This window comes from Lissotriton vulgaris, chromosome 11, assembly GCF_964263255.1.
Source record: "Lissotriton vulgaris chromosome 11, aLisVul1.2, whole genome shotgun sequence".
Lineage (NCBI taxonomy): Eukaryota > Metazoa > Chordata > Amphibia > Caudata > Salamandridae > Lissotriton > Lissotriton vulgaris.
The window spans coordinates 1038740250-1038756709 of record NC_141699.1 but is presented as its reverse complement, the minus strand read 5'-3'; the positions used below and the strand labels follow the sequence as shown (position 1 = coordinate 1038756709).

General features: G+C 44.4%; 1 protein-coding gene across 1 annotated transcript in view; it reads left to right on the top strand.

Annotated features, from left to right (window-relative positions):
* USP13 (ubiquitin specific peptidase 13) overlaps positions 1-16460 on the top strand; it is a 365038-nt gene that overhangs the window by 278202 nt on the left and 70376 nt on the right. The window contains exons 16-18 of the mRNA XM_086944367.1: positions 4422-4448; positions 5119-5262; positions 6209-6357. Of these exons, the coding sequence (XP_086800493.1) occupies positions 4422-4448; positions 5119-5262; positions 6209-6357 (320 nt within the window). The remainder of the gene's footprint in view (positions 1-4421; positions 4449-5118; positions 5263-6208; positions 6358-16460) is intronic.

The following is a 16460-nucleotide window of genomic DNA, read 5'->3' as shown; positions in this document are numbered from 1 at the left end:
GACCATTAAAGGTCTCATTCCCATCAGGTCTGTTAGGTAAGACAAACTTGCCTCGCTGTGACACAGTTCATTGGAAGCCGAGGGAGGTAAACAAAAGAGTCTTTTAAGGAACCCATTCTCGGTGACTTGAAGTTCCCTGTGCGGACAGTAGCCCCAAATACCTGATCCATATAGAGCAATAGATACACACCTATGCCTATAGATATCAAGCATATCCGGTATGCGGCGGCTACCAAGCTTAGAAGCTTCAATGCTTTCACTTTTTAAACACTAAAACATTTAATGGTGATTCACGATTTTAAAGCTGTTGTTTATCAATGATGGTTCAAATATTTACATTTGTTTGAGATTTTCCCTGTAAGTAAATGACCTGGAGGGAGATAGGAGCTGAGGAAAAGATATTAAAGCCACAGAGGCGGGACACAGAAGATAGATGGAAGGAAATAGCGCGCAGTGCGTTCGGGAGTTTTGCAAACTTCCAAGCTCGAATTAGGGTTTCTCCCTGGGAGTTTTTTTTACTGGCAAGACCAGAACTTTCATGTTAACGTCAGTGGGCAAATTAGTCGAAACCTGTTTTAGTGCACACTTTAAGAAGCAGACATAGGAAATCACTTAAAATGCATTGGAGAACTGTCTAAATTATTCCTAGTTGGTAATTAAAGTAAACAGAAGCAGAATTGCCTTCCAAACAAGCGCCATCCGAAAATTTGAGGCCTTAAGTGGGATGGGACGGTAGACATTACTGTTGTTCTTGTAAAAAATATGCATGGACTATTAAAAAAAAAAAAAAAGTTGGCCCCCGAGGACGAGGGCGTGGGCTGCCCTGATGAGCAACCAGTGTACCTTTGCTTGCTTTTTGATTTATTTGGTCACTCCAAACCCACGTAGCAGTATTTGGGGGAAAAACCACTGCTGCTGTGCCCTGTATTTCTTTGTCTGTCACTCACTTGCCGAACACGTGCAGGAGCGGCTCCCTGCGCTGGCGGGAGGCACACAGTGTGTGTACAGTATAAAAGACAGCGCCAGGGCTCCCAAACCGATAGCTTCTTCCTGCAGCCCGTTGCTTTTATTCTGTAATCTGTTTTTTTTTGTTTAGCGTCTAAAAATGTTGCTACTTCAAGAAAGTCCCCGAAGATGTGTTACCTCAGATGGATGAACAAACAGCTCTCCTGGAACTGGAGAGTGCAGCTGGATTTGCAGTCTTTGTCAAGCATGACGGTCTTGGATTTCCCTTGCGTTCATCATGGCGGAAACTTCTAAGCAATCGCCTCTCACAAATGTGACTGAGCTGGACACAAACCTCTTGACGGAGGTGGGAATAGATGCTACAGTGCAGACTGGGGGAACAGCTCTGTATTCAGGCTCAATTCCACACACATATTGCGGTTCACACAGCGCTCCCAGTTGTGGAAGGGGCTGGAAGGCTCATCTGTGGAAATAAGAAAACAAGCAGCAAGTCACCCCCTTCCCCTACTTTTTCCGAGCCTTTTCCCCCGACTGTTCACTGCTGTCTTTCTTCTATCCCTCCGCTTACAGAAGAAGTGTTTCTTGCAATACTTCCCAAAGTAAAGTCTGGTTCCCCGGCGGACATCTGTCCAGCCCATATTTTGCAACAGATTTACTCCGTTTGCCCCAAACCGCCAATCTCCCTTCTCAACAGCTCGCTGGCGCAGGGGGTGGTAATTCCAGCACTTAAATCTGCCACTATAGTGCCCATACTGAAGAAGCCTGGCGCGGATCCCTCGGCTCCAGCTAATTATCGTCCCATCTCCCTCCTGCCCTACTTGGGCAAGGTGCTGGAGCGACATGTAACATCGGTCCTCAGTGCCCATGTAGAAGCCAATGGGGGCCTAGCGTCCCGCCAGGCAGGTTTCCGGCCTAGGCACTCCACCGAGTCCGTCGTGGTGTCGGTCCTGAATAATCTCAGGGAGGGCATGGACCAAAACAACCACCAGGCTCTGGTGCTCCTCGATCTCTCCGCCGCCTTCGACACGGTGGATCATTCCATCTTACTTTCCCGTGTCGGGGCGGCGGGGGTCGAGGCCTCAGCCCTGGTTTGGCTATCGTCCTTCCTGAGGGACCGCACCCAGGCGATCCGGCTGGGGGATTTTTCGGCCACCCAACTCAAAGTCACATGTGGTGTTCCTCAGGGTTCTTCTCTTTCCCCTCTTCTGTTTAATCTCTATATCTATCCTCTGATCTTTGCACTTCAGCAACTGGAGGTCACTGTTTACAACTATGCAGACGACCTCCAGCTTATCTTTAATCTGTCTTCTTCTCCTCATTCTATTTCTAATTTTCAGTCTACTATGATTTTCATCAGGGACTGGATGAACCACAACCATCTGAAGTTGAACCCTGACAAAACAGAATTGGTCCTTACGGGTGGTTCCTCCAGTCCCTGGAATTCCTCTTTCTGGCCTTCCTCTTTAGGATCCCCCCCTACACCTTCTTCCTCAGTTAAGACCCTGGGCGTTAAATTTAACCATCATCTCAACCTTCACTCACAAATCAGTTCTGTTGTTTCTTCCTGTTTTCTTGTTCTTCGAACTATCCGCTCTGTTTCTCGTTTCTTTTCTCCCCTTGCACTCAAGTTAATCATGTCCGCTCTGGTTATTTCCCGGCTGGACTACGCTAACGCCCTCTACAACGGCATCCCAGCGTACAGTCTGCGGAAGCTCCAGCTGGTTCCAGATTGGTGTATGGCCTCCCCCGCTCCCATCACTCTACTTCTCTACTGAAGGCACTACATTGGTTACCTGTTAGGGAGCGATCCCTTTTTAAAACTGGTTGCATGGTTTTTCAGGCGCGCCAGGGCACTGCCCCTGCCTTCATCTCTTCTCTGCTAAAAGAGTATACCCCTGTCCGTGAGCATCGCTCATCTACCCAATCACTCCTTCAGGTACCCCGGACACCCCAGACGCAAGAAATGGGGCGGAGCCAATTTTTCAATCCTGGCACCATCCTTTTGGAATTCCCTCCCCGATCACCTGCGTCTGGCTAGACACTATTCCCTTTTCCAAAAAGATCTTAAGACCTTTCTTTTCACCCAGGCTTTTCTTAATGTGAACTGATTTTATTTTTCTCTTCTCCACCAGTTTCGTCCCTACTGCTAAATTAGTCTCCACAGCGCCAAGAAACCGCACGGTGAATGTTGCGCTATATAAATATTTTAAATTCAATTCAAATTCAAGTGGAAAGGGTTTTGGAAAAACCGTCTCACTTTGAAGTCAGAGAATGGTTATTAAGGAGTCACTCTCGGAAACTGCCTGACATTTGATCTGGTCTTTGAATGTACAGCAAATGTGAGGAGATAACAAAAATTATAGCTCTGTTTACAGGACGTCGGAGCTCTGAACGATTGAAAACATCGAGGGCTGGACAAAGGAAAAAGTTGTCCTTTTTACAGTTGCTAAAATCGGACAAGTGGAGGACTACACTTAGTGGGGTCTGCTCCCTGGGAGTGAAAAAGTGATAAAAAGGAGGGATAAATAGGAAAGAGTAACCACTTGGAAGTAAGGATTTTTAAAGGACACTAAAAAAACTAACACATGGAACTCAATGGGCGGGCTGTGATCCCACAAAGTATATACAACATGTCTCAAAGGGACAGCGCAAGTGCTGTCTAGGCTTGACCTAAAAAGGGCTGGACCACAATGATAAAAACCTAATTAATTTAGTACCATATTGGGACCTACTAATATAGAGTGTGAAGGATGTCGGCCGGGGTATGACAGGCCTCAGTCTAACTTTTACGAGTGCACTAGGGATACATGAACAGCCTTTAATCTTACATGTTCCTGTGCTGTATTAAAGCAGCACAGATTTGATATGATGCATACTGTCTATGTTAAAATACTTAAAAATGTGTAAAGCTTACAGTAACCTATCCAGACAGTGGCAGCTCTCAGTTGTGCCAGAGGGCACAATAAGTTCTCTTAACAAGATCTTGATTCATAGAGCTGAGATCTATGCACCAAATGACTTACTCCATGGAAAACCCATCAATTGTTGCAAACAAATCGCTAAGCAAAGGCAGGCATTTGATCTTTCTGAGCAGTATTGCAGCGTAAAGTCTATAATCATACACAAATGTATACATTTGCAAGTATTTGCTAGTATTCAAAGAGTTTTTCTCAGTATTTACCCACCCAGGAGAATGACTCCTACGAAAACTTTGATTGCAAAAGGAGGCATCTTGCATTGGGTAAAGCACAGTGCTGACCGCTTTTTGTACTTTCTGGGGCATGAGTTGCAGTGCTGTTAGAGCCTATTGATGGTGATGAAAGAAGTCACTCTATAGACTTCTGCAAAGTCCCTTTTTGAAGATGTGCTGATTTGCCCTGGACTACGTTGGCCAACTTAAACAAACAGTGTAATAGTGCTCACCTTTTTATTCGTGTTATGTTTTTTTTTTTCAGGTCACACGCGGAACCAGTATCTGGATCGTAAGTATTCTGTCTCTTTTTGGATGTATAAGTAGATAGTGAACTAATGTATTAATTCTGTTGCACAAGTGAATATATAATTCCTCATCACAATGGGAAGCATGTCTTGTGTCTGCCCATGTTTTGTTGAGCTTTGGAAGGCTATGCTTCAAAGACTAGCAGTGCGGACATTCTTGCTTACTACTTGTGCTGCATCGCTACAGTAAGATCCAATAACAGGGCATATGTTGCGACCTCTGGGTAGAGTCTCATACTTCAATGAGGTTACCATTTTTTCAACACTACCATAACAGGTGGTAGTCAGCATGGCCCCGCGAACAAAAGGGAGACTATTCAAGCACCTGACCACTGACTGTCGACAATAAAGACTCATGATTTTCATTCATGCCTCATAGTGGGTAGACTTTATAGCTTTCGCGTGAAGGTAATACAAAACCTAAACTAATCCACATTCAAGCCCTTGACCCCTCTAAAACTCCACCTTCCCTTTGCAACTACTGTTGGAATTCCAGGAGCTTGAGCCACTAATACATACTGATGCTGTGGGTTTATTAACTCGTGTATAGTGGTACACAACTACTCGTGGTCATGAATGAGTGAAATTAACACATCTGTGCAGTTTGGTATTGCTTAGATTGTTTTCCCCATGACCACTTGTCCTGTTTTGTAGCTCCTGACATAGATGAGTCCTCTGTGATGCAGCTCGCTGAGATGGGGTTTCCATTGGAGGCCTGTCGGAAAGCTGTGTACTACACGGGAAGCATGGGGGCAGAGGTGGCCTTCAACTGGATAATAGCTCATATGGAGGAACCCGGTTAGTAATTTGAGGGGCATGGGACTTGAGACCGAAAGGCAGATACAGACCATATTACTAGTCCTTTGTGATTAGCATGTGTGTTGTCTTTTTCATATGCCACTATCATATTCTCAGTAGGGCTCAAAGTCATAATCTTTATATTGAGGTACACCTTTCTTCGCGTCTCTGTGTAATGTTTTACATGTTGACATCATTGGTAAATATCATGGCCCTCGGGTGTAAAAGCTGCTCTAAAGTAGAAGCGCTACCTTAAAGGTAGCTGTCATAATTCTTCAACAACCTGATTAATATTTTATCTATTCGCATTGAAATAAAGACATCTTGTGTTCAGAGTATACCTTCGGTTAACAGGCAAATGTTTCTTTTATTAAGTGTTTTTCCAAGAGTACCAGCTGGCCGATAGCAACATCTGTGAAAGAATTTACATCAGCAAAGAATGTATCTCAGGGCACCCTTTAGAACAGACATTATCTCTGTGTATTTCAAGTATCAGTTAATCAAGTACTCTTTCTAATTTATGTAGTTTATTGCCAACATTAGAAAAATATCTCTTCTAGAAGTTTACTAAAATGTGTTATTTCACATTTCCTTGAGAAAGCGGGTCTACCCTCCGAAACACGTATTTTTTTCTTGTATAGGAAGTGTTATTTTTTTGGTGTACGTCCATGTAGCAATATGATAAATGTGTCTGTGGTCACAGAAGAACTATATTTCTAATGTTGGAAGTAAAATGCAATCTGGTAAAGAGAGTATTTGACTAACTGATATATTGTAAATATAGTGAGATAAGTCTGTTCTTAAGAAATATTCTTTGCAGATGTAAATGTAACTAGTTGTGCCAGTGGGTATCGGATGCTTTAGCAGTACGTCCCAGTCTGTGGGCTACTGATTGTACTACCTCTTACTGTACATTTAAAAGTCTAACTATATGTGTTGATTACAGATTTTGCAGAGCCATTAGTAATACCGGGCTATGAAGGAGCAGCGGCAGGGCCTGTTATGATTGATGACCAACCTCCAGAAGAGATTGTGGCTCTCATCATCTCCATGGGCTTCCAGAGAAACCAGGCTCTCCAGGCACTCAAGGCAACAGTAAGGCATTCATTCATAGTATATGTGACTATTCTTATATTGTGGGTCCCTTGCTCACTTTGCCACTGGATTCAAGCTAGCCTGGCTGATGAGGGCTGTTAGCCCAAAACCGGTCCCAGGATGCTTCTTTCCGGTCCAGGGAAGATTTGGCTTGGCAGTTTGTGCTGGACTGTTCCCATGAGGCACAGGGTCAAGACTGATTGGCATATAGCTGTGTCTGAACTGGGGTGGCGAAGTGAGCTAAAGAATGATGATGGATTCAACCCAGATATGTGACTGGGGGTGATTTACATGCATACTCCTACAATATGTTATTTAAATACTGCTTCAATATTCTCTTTCTGCAGCTCTGATATACGCTAGTCATCGCCCTTCTCTCTATCCCTTGTGTGTATTTCTACTGGGAGCTTACAAGTGCTCTTCCATCTACACATCAATGTAAAAATATAATTGTATTTAAGTACACCTTATTTCTGTTATCCTTATTGCAAAAAGTTCTCATCACATTGGCTACCTCCTTGTCTTGATACTGCGAGAGTGCCCTCTGACTAGGTATAGGACTGAGTTTTGCCTTTTACCTCGCTTCTGGGGAGATGTGGCTTTGCGTGGATTTTATAATTGCTTTGGGGTCATATTTTACATCGACTCAATAGGTCATTATTATTGATTCAATCCTGCACATTGTGCATTTTTTGGAATCTACGGTTTGCGTTCATTTGGACTGTCCTCATTGCCTATTGGCTTTTTTACATGTGGAGCCCTGATGAAGTTCCCTCTCGGAACGAAACGCGTTGGCTGTGTGCCGTTCTTGTTAAAGATTATTGGAATAAAGAAATACATTTTTGGGACTAAGAGAGCTTGCGTCTGATTTCAACGAGTGCACCTTCCACCTTTCGATGAACACTTATTCTAACAGCCAGGTTTTGAGGGCCCTTCGGAATTACGGAAAGTAAGGTGATGATCCGGAGCTTCACGGGGAGGTTGTTCCAGGTCTTTTCTGTGATGTAGGCAAAGGAGCGTCCGCCACTTCTGCTTTGGTGGATGCGGGGCATGTCTGCAAGTGATAGAGAAGCAGAGCGTAATCTTTGTGGTTTAAGTAGGCTAGCGGTCTTTGGTTGTGTAGAGCTTTGTGTGTGGGTCAGCAGCTTGAACTGGCATCTCTTTAGTACTTTGCATTTGTATAGCCAGAAACTAACCAAAAGGAACCAGAGCTGTGTACAGGGTCAAGAGTAAACTAAGAGTCAATCCATGACTTGAAGGAAAGCTGGCTTTTGAGGGTGGAAGTGGGTTGTAACTTTGCTGTGATGTAGTGTTCTTTACAGAGGTGTGCCTTCCATTTTTTTATTAATAAATTAGAGCAGGGTTGGAACAGTCCTGATGAATGCAGCGAAGCTGTGTCAGACCCTTCGTGCATAAATTGAGAAAGATTATGGGCTGGTTTTTATTTATTTTTGGCACTGGTTTTCTGGCAGAAAGTGAGCGGAGAGTCACCCGAGGTGCTGAGGTTGTCACCAGATAGGCTGTGGTGCTGTTCATGAGGGCTCCAGAACCCGGATAGGTGGTTTAATCCTGCTAACAATAGGACTGCCAGCCTTGGCATGTATGAGGAAGGGCTGAAGATCACTCACAAACATTTTTTAAAAAGAGGGCGAACCCCGTGAGACCAAGAAATTGTCTTCATATTTCTCATTGAGTGCCAAATTGGACTTGGCCATAAGTGTTGGTGCGGAGTCTCGGTAAGGGGACCATAATGAGGAACCAGATCTGCTTTTCAATTTACTCCAGAAATATTTGTTTTTGTTTACTACCCAATAGATGTTTCCCATACATTTTAGCGATTTAATTGGGAAGAGAGTTTGGGGTATGGTTAGAGGACTGAAAACGATCTCACAGTCTGACTCTTGATGTATGTCTGGCACTTTACCAGTGTTTTGGAGTGAGGCACCCTCAAAACAGCATTATCTCATTTCTGGACCTCAGAGACTGTCAGGACAGAGGTATATTTTTTAACAAATTGACAAATTTTGTCTAGACCGGATCTTTCCCTGTTTTGGGGAGTTACAACATTCAGTACGTAACAAAGGACAAAAGTACCTCTCATAAGGCATCAGCACCCGGGACACACTGATCGACAGTGTGAACTGCCATTGTTAACCACGTAGGCCCACACAACAGTGTTAATTAGGGATAAATTAACCACAATTTGTTTGACCAAGTGATATGATGCTTCGTGGGATTGATGGCATTAGTTATTTCATTTAGGGTGAAGGGTTCAGTAATTGACTCACTTCAGGTTTTATTGTGATCATGAAGGCATACAATCTTTGATTGCCACAGTTTAAAGAGCCCAAAAGAAGATAGGTTGTTTTATTGTTATTATTCTCTAGAATAAATCAATGGCCTTTGATCAATAGGAGATTTTTTTCAGAAAAGCCACAGTACTGTGGATTAATGCAGCACATTGCAATGCCTCCTATTTCTTCACACAATGGACTATTTTATTAAGTTGGACAAAGGATTTATACTGAATATTGGCACGGATTGTAGTACCTCAGTTCTTGCCTCTGTCCTTCTCCATTATTGCTGTATTGGCTTTCATGGACACACTGTGTTTATCTTATCCCGTTTCTTGACATATCATGTTAGGGTTGCTACATATTTAAGTCAGAAACTAGAACAGCCGGCTTGGGATCCCACCGAGGGTCTTCAAAATAGATGCTCAATAACAATCAATTTCTTGGAAAATTGATGTGAAGAAGGATCCCTTCATATCAGCTTTATTCCAGCTAGAGTGAGCACCCTAGATTCTGCTTTCACTTTCAGTGTGGTTGGTAACTTTGGTATCAGCAATCAGTCCCTGGTGTTACTCATTAAACATGATGTGATCTGTGTGACTGGTCACTTTAGTTAACCGCAGGATTAATTTTGGGTTTCGCCAGAATCGGCTGAGTGCACTTGATTCTCAAACGAATGCGGTCCCATCAGTGCAGCTGGGGTCAATGCAAACTGTGTATTGTCTCATAAGCGCAGATGCTTAAGAAGCCTCCAACAGGTTCCAATCGAACCACACCCAATGATGTGGTCATTGTGAGCCCAGGCCGGGAAGGGTAGCTGTTCTGGACAAGAGACGCAAGCTCACCATGGAGTTAACAAACAGTATATAACGCATTGTAACCCCTTTAACGTTGACTTCTAATTTAAAGTATGCGGAGCCGAGCTCAATATTGCACATAGTGGCCATCATTAGGTGCAGGTACATACACACGTACGGTTGTCCCTAGAGAAGCATAGATAGTTAGTTTCTAGTAGAACTGTGTCCCCTCCATTCTAATGGAAGGATTAGCTGGAGAAAGCATTGCAGCAGTCCCTGGGGTGCTAAACACCTTAAAGTTATTCTGGTCAGGGGCCAAACACCCACAGCGGATAGCCTACGATACTCTTCCCCAGGCAGCTCTGCGCTGTCCTCTGACCTGGCAACCAGGGTGTTGCAGTTCGGTAATAAATTAACAGGGTTACACAAGTCAGTAAAAAAGCCAGTTTCAGGCCAATATATCTACCTTTACTAACAGGGGTTACAGTCTGCACTACACATGCTTTCAGTGTCGCAAAGTAGGGGGATCCTGCTGAATGACGGCTCCCGCAGCTATTTCTGGGCCCTGGGAAACATGCTGAATTTGTCGTGGTGTCCTTTTCGGAAACCTGGGCATAATTCAAGAGAGCCCGCATATTGTCTGCATTCCCTTTGGAGCAGCAACTTCAGGCAGCGAGAGGGCTTTCTTATATCCAGCTGGGCCAAAAACAAAGGCCTGATTTAAGGGGCCATCAGCCCTCCTTTTGTCCAAGTATGGGTGGGGTGGGAGTAATCGTGAACCTAACACCTAAAAGCCAATGTCAGACCTTCCAGGATATCACGATTTTGTGATTTGTGAAATTCAGGCAATATTTATGAAATCCCACGCTGGCCGCGTAATTTATATAACGTACAAAACATGGACTGTGTATATACTCCTGTCGTGTTGGTTTGTTGTTCTCATCTTTCGTAATATGAAGAAATTATGTCTTGTCACTGGCTTTCATAAACTGCACTTCATCACGTGCCTTTACGTTCCTTCAGTGGGGCCTTGTCATGCTGGCGTTAGCTGCAGCATTCGACCAATGTCTGCCCTGTGAGTCAGAGGACGAGCGGTAATATATGTCAGAGGTATGATGCTGTAGTCAGAAAGCGACATGGCTTTCCCTCCTCCTCTTTCCACACTATAGGAACTGCTTTAAAGAGAGCCTATGGACTCCTGCCCTGACTAGCTAATTATCAGTTCACTTTTTATCTATTGTTGACCGGGATATGCAAGGCTTATAAAGCAAAACGTTTTGTGCATACATCTGACAATCACTCACAGTTAAATCTTTTTAAAAGCATAACTCCTACTCGAATCGTCTTCACATTTCTGAATAAAGGAGTGTGTATTTCTGTTTAGTAGAGCAGCTCAGTTTCTGTTAACAGCAAACACTTAGAGGAATTGTTGGAGGGACTGGTAACTGGGTTTGGAGACCCTTTACTTGTGATGCCAGTCTAAATATGCATTTACGATTTGATTGTAGTTGAACATTTGCATGCTTGTAACACTACTAAAAAGAACAATACCTGCCCTTTGGCTGATTTTAAAAAAATGTCCATGTACCCCTCAAGGCCTGCCCATGACAAAAGGTGCAGATAATGAAAACGATGAACTAATGTTTGTGTCTTTATCTGAGACTCATCATACCCCACATGCTGAAGTAGAGTCCATTAAAGTATACAAGAATGCTTGAATTAAGCTCAGCCACGGCTAATCGCAGCATTCCAATCCATCGCTATTTTGCCCACCATGCCACCTCAGCTTGAACCCAGCCAGATACAAATCAGTCTTAAACTCTGCTCCAGTGGGAACAGTCCAGCCCACACTGCCAGACCAGGTCCTCTGTGAACCTGCGACACAGCATCCAGGACCGTTTTTACCCTAGTTAGGGCTCATCCGCCAGGTATAGCTTGGTTCCAGTGACAGTGTGGATGTGACCCAAGTCTGGGCTTACCCGTCTTACTTAGGATGACACACTAAAGGGCACAAAAAAGTGACAAATGGAATGCTTGAATTCATCTCAGCCACTGGGAATCGCCATGGACAACCAGATATAGGTCAAAAATTGTTGCAAAAATGCCCCAGAAAACACAAATGTATGCAAAATGTCCACTTTTGGTGCCGCAAAATTTGCCAATCCATACTGCAATATCCTGGACTGCGACAGATTTTGTTCAAAATTCCTATGCAATTGGTGTGCTTGCACTGTAAGAATGCAATATTTATCTGTATGAGTAATACACAAACATTGATTTAAATGGCAAATTACTGTCGTGCCAACTCCTGGCTGTTTTAAAATCTAAAAGATTAGCTAATATTTTTCTCCAAGAATGGTGCTAACCCTAAATCTAACCTGTTTGTGCTGCAGTGGGGGGCTGCGAGAGAACATGACCATGAAAACAGACATTTCGTCCTGTTATTTCTCATTGTACAAGACATACCGCCTTTTTATTCCTCAGTGCACTACTGCGGGGCTGGAACAAGGTGATCAACATAGGTCGTTCCACAGCTGCTGCAGGGCAGGTGTTTTTACCCCCCTCTCCGCCTGGCAGGGGAACCAGCTGGAACTGGGAACCGGTGTTTCTACCTTTAAAACTGAACCTTTTAGTCTTTAGAGGGAGTGACCTTTGGGTCATACCTCATTGACTAGGTTTGTCTTAATCAGAAGTTCTTAATACAGTTCTTTCATCATAATTTGATTAAGATGGTGGCATGGGACTCCCTCAATGCCCTCGCAGGCCTTACCTAAAGTATTGTATTAAGTTTAAAATGTTGATTTCTAAATTAACTTTAGCTTCCATCGCTCTGACATCAGTGAGAGCCCTACAGTCAGGCATATGGTTAAGCTATCCTGTAAATTCATCTACGTGTAGCGACGAATCTGTAAAAAGGCCACGGTAAAAGATGCAATTCTGTGCATTGCTCCTTCTCATCAGGGCAATACATTCTAGTTTATAAGATGTGGACTTTGCAGAAAGATGAGGTATACAGAAAAGACTTTACCGAATCTAAGTAACTAATTTTTATCCGAACATTGTGAAAACATAGATATTGTGCGTGGTTTGGTAGAGAAAGAGTAAGTAAGATGTTTTCTATGAATATATTATAGGAAATTACGGTTGGGTCAGGGATTTCACAGACCTTTCCAGTAAACACCACTAGATGGCGCCATTTGCTTTCTTGTCCAGTGGTGAACGAATTTACAGCCCTTGAAACGTAGGATATGGAGAACTCTTCCTCGCTGCTGTCGGGTTCAGGAAGAGTAAACGAGGCTCGTTGTCGGTGAATGTGGTGAATTATTAATTAGAACTTGTAGTGTTCACGAATGTCGGTTTTCCATGAAAGCAACTCAAAGAGACCAGCACAATGGGGTTATCTAGATTTTGATGGAAAAAATAACTTGCTATAAAAAGGCCTCTCACTGAACCTGCCATAAACGCATAGCTGCCAAGGTTTCAGATTGCGGTGTGTGACATTTTTATAATTTCAGTGTAATTATGAGTGACATTTAACCACTATGAGTGACATTTAACCACTGAGTGACACTTTCTCGCGAACAAAATCAAGCAGCAAAGATGAGGGAAACATGTACATTTCAGAAATGACATCACCCATTTGAGCAACAAGAAACTAAGAAAATCTTTAAACTCCTGCAAATCACAGAAAAGGAAGGGCACTTACCTAGTGCCCTTGTAAACTGATCGTAATTTTGGGAATATGCTATGTATCATTGGTACAGGCAAGTGCTTACGAACACCTCTGCTGTGATAAATCACTGCGGTAGCATTCATTTAATAACGACTCTCAAAGGTGCGTGGCCACTGTAATTAAGTGCGTGGCTTAAAAACACGAAAGCTAAAAACCTGTGCTTAGCATAGTGTGCCGCCCGACTTGTATTTTGCTGTGTCTGTCATTGCATCCAGATATATGATACAACAAGTAACATCATACCTACAACAAGCCAGGACTATTGGCTTTGTCAATGTTTGTTAGTTGCATAAGATAAATAAGCAGCAACTATGGCTTGTATATAATGTTGAAAAAGCTTCCACTTAAAGCCAGGCCCGGCTCCAGGAACCTTTATTTGGGTGGGCCAAGGGTGCATTTGATGGGCCACGGCAAGCCCGCTTTGTCGCCTGCTTCAGGGCCCTCCTTTATCGCTTCTAAGTCTTACAAGGTCCAGTAAAACGCACTCTTTTCCAAATCTCTTTCTAAATGTTATCTTTCTCTCAGTAAAGTGTTTTTTTCCATGTAATTGTGGGAAGAGGAGGTTTCTGAGGTGGGAGTTTCAGGCAAGTTACACTACTCGGGCTCCCTCTGTGCGAGCCTTCAGGTAGAATCCCTCATTACTACCTCCACCTGACCCCGGACTCTGCGGCACACTCTCTTTCAGGCCCGATTATCCACTTCTCTACCACCCCGCTCAAGTGCAACTTATCTCGCAGCTGACCTTGGTCCCAAGCCCCATATCAGCCAACATCCGGCTCCACTTTCATTATTCCTGGTAAAAAAAGTTGTAAAATCACCTTCAAACTTGAAACATTGAATATAGCAGTAAATGTAATTACCATGCACTTTAAAGTATGCTCCACAGTTGTCCTAATCACCCGACTGATAATTAAATAAACAAAAATAGAAAGGCCATGACAGGGCCGGATTTAGTGAATGGTGCAGGTGGGATCTGATTCCAGAATGGATCCTGCCACCTTTACCGCAGACAGCGGTGTCAGCAGCGTTCAGCCTGGCTTGGGGCCCTGCACTGACAATCGACAGCGAAATTCACCTAATCGCCGCCACCCCACTGCGTTGAGAACGGTGAGGTCAAGAGGAGCAAGAGCTGCACATAACTGCAGGAAGCGCGGGTGGCAGGAGGCCTGACAGTGACTTTAGGTACCCTATTGTGTCTCACTGTCAGTCAGTCAACTTCACTATTGGCCACTGACTTCAGTGACGTCAGTTTAAGTTCGGCGCCATGTGCGTCGGCCCCAGAGTGTACCTAACATGGATACAATTACATTGTGGCAGTACTCGAATAGCTGCGTGCAGATCTAGCCAGCTGCCTTAGCCTCTGCTTGCAGAGAGCAGTGCGCACCGTGCTGATGTGCACTGCAGCTCACTCCATAATGTATATTATAACAGCGCTCCACGTAGCAGCTGAGGAGGCGCTATAATGCGTGAGAGTGCATTTCAGTGCGGTTATGCGGATCACCACACTGAAATGCGTTAGACTAACGCCTGATGCGTGGTACTTGGCAGGGCTGCAAACGTGTTTCCTCCGCTCCATTAGATATGGGGGAACAGCGGAGCTTTCACCCGCGGGGCCTCCACTGCCTCTGCTGGTGGAAGCCCCTGACCGGGCCACCGGAACAAAATGGCGGTAACGCTTATGGTGGAGCAACCATCACTACATTTCCCTGCACGGGCTTGGCAAGCGAGGCGTGGCTTTCTCAGACAGGGAAATAAAACACTGCTACTGGCGTTAAAGGGAGACACTCTTTGAGCCTCAGGGCCATTTATTTTAATGTATAAAAACAAACTTCCGCTTTGCAAATTTGTTTTTGACTTACAAGGAACTTTCCTGAGCCGGCCGAAAACATGGCGCCCTCTCAGCAAAATGCTGTACCTTCAGAGAAACCGCTGCACAGTTGATTGTTGTGCAGCTGTAAAGATCTGCGCCGGACTGGTGGTGTGATTCTCTGAATATGGCTGCCAGCCGTCCACAAGGGGAGCGGAAACCATAGCCTTCAATGAACTTGTGACCCGCTTGCTGGTTCTAAATCACCCTCAGTGTCGCTGAAAAATTCCTCCACTTTCAACAGCGACTAGGTCATTTGTTTCCTCAAAAGGCCTCTCAGGATTTAAGCTGTGCAGACAGCGCCCTATAAAGATGTCTCATTTACACCCCTCAACGACTGCACGTGGTGTCGGGGGTTGGAACCTGACGCCACAGCCCGCGACTCTTGCCGTTCTGTACTTCTTTAGGCCATCAGGGAATAGGGGGCCTTGTGCTCGCAGGGGGGCTCCCCTAAATAAATCCCTCTCACAAAGGTAACTCGCCTTCCAGGGAACTTTCTCCCAAGGGATCTACTGACAGAACACCTTGTCGAAAGGAGAAGTCTTCTTCTTCGCGGACACAGTCCTGCTTCTTCATGCTCTGCCCTAAAGCTAAGCTCTTCCTTGACATCAAGCGATCCCCCTGGTACCTCGGAAGATGGGAACGGAGTCTCCTTTTCCATTGACTGACTTCAGCCAAGTCAAGGCTTTCAGGCTAATGATGCTAGATCTTTTGAGGTAGGATGTGCAACATCTGAGCCTTTCCCCAAGGCGAGCTCATGCCTGTGTGCTTAGAAACTCTGCCAGCTCCTACCCTAGCCTTATGCATTCCACAGCTGCACATCCATAGGCTTCGGGCCCTGTTTCTAAGGCAAAGTCGAAAACAGCGCAGCCAATTTTACCAATATGCCCTATTGTGAACACCTCCAAGGTTCATAGGTTTGTCCGTTTGGAGGAGATATTCAGTTTGAATGAAATGCATGATCTATGAAGAGCAAAGACTATGGGTGCATGGAGGATGACGGCTCAGAAGCGGATCACCTCCCATCACCCTAGAATACTGATGCTGGCATCCACTTGGACTTACCAAAAGCCAGCGGCTTAGCTACTTCACCGGAAGGCAACATTTTCTAGGCAACTGGTCCGGCTTCGAGGAGAGTTAATTTTTTTTACAACTGTCATTTTGAAGGCAGCAGAAACCTTAAGTGACTTTACCTTCTGCGGAAGCAAAATCTAATATTATGATGGACATTTTTTAATCCTCTGTGGCAGCAGCAGAGCCCTTGCTTCCCTTTAATGAGGCCCTCCCAGATGTTAGCATGGCTGCATGAAAGAAACTATTTTCTGGCAGATAGCCAGATGCTGTAAACCCGCTCCAAGTTACCCATATTGTTTGTTCTCCACAAAAGTCAAACTTTTTAAACATACACATCA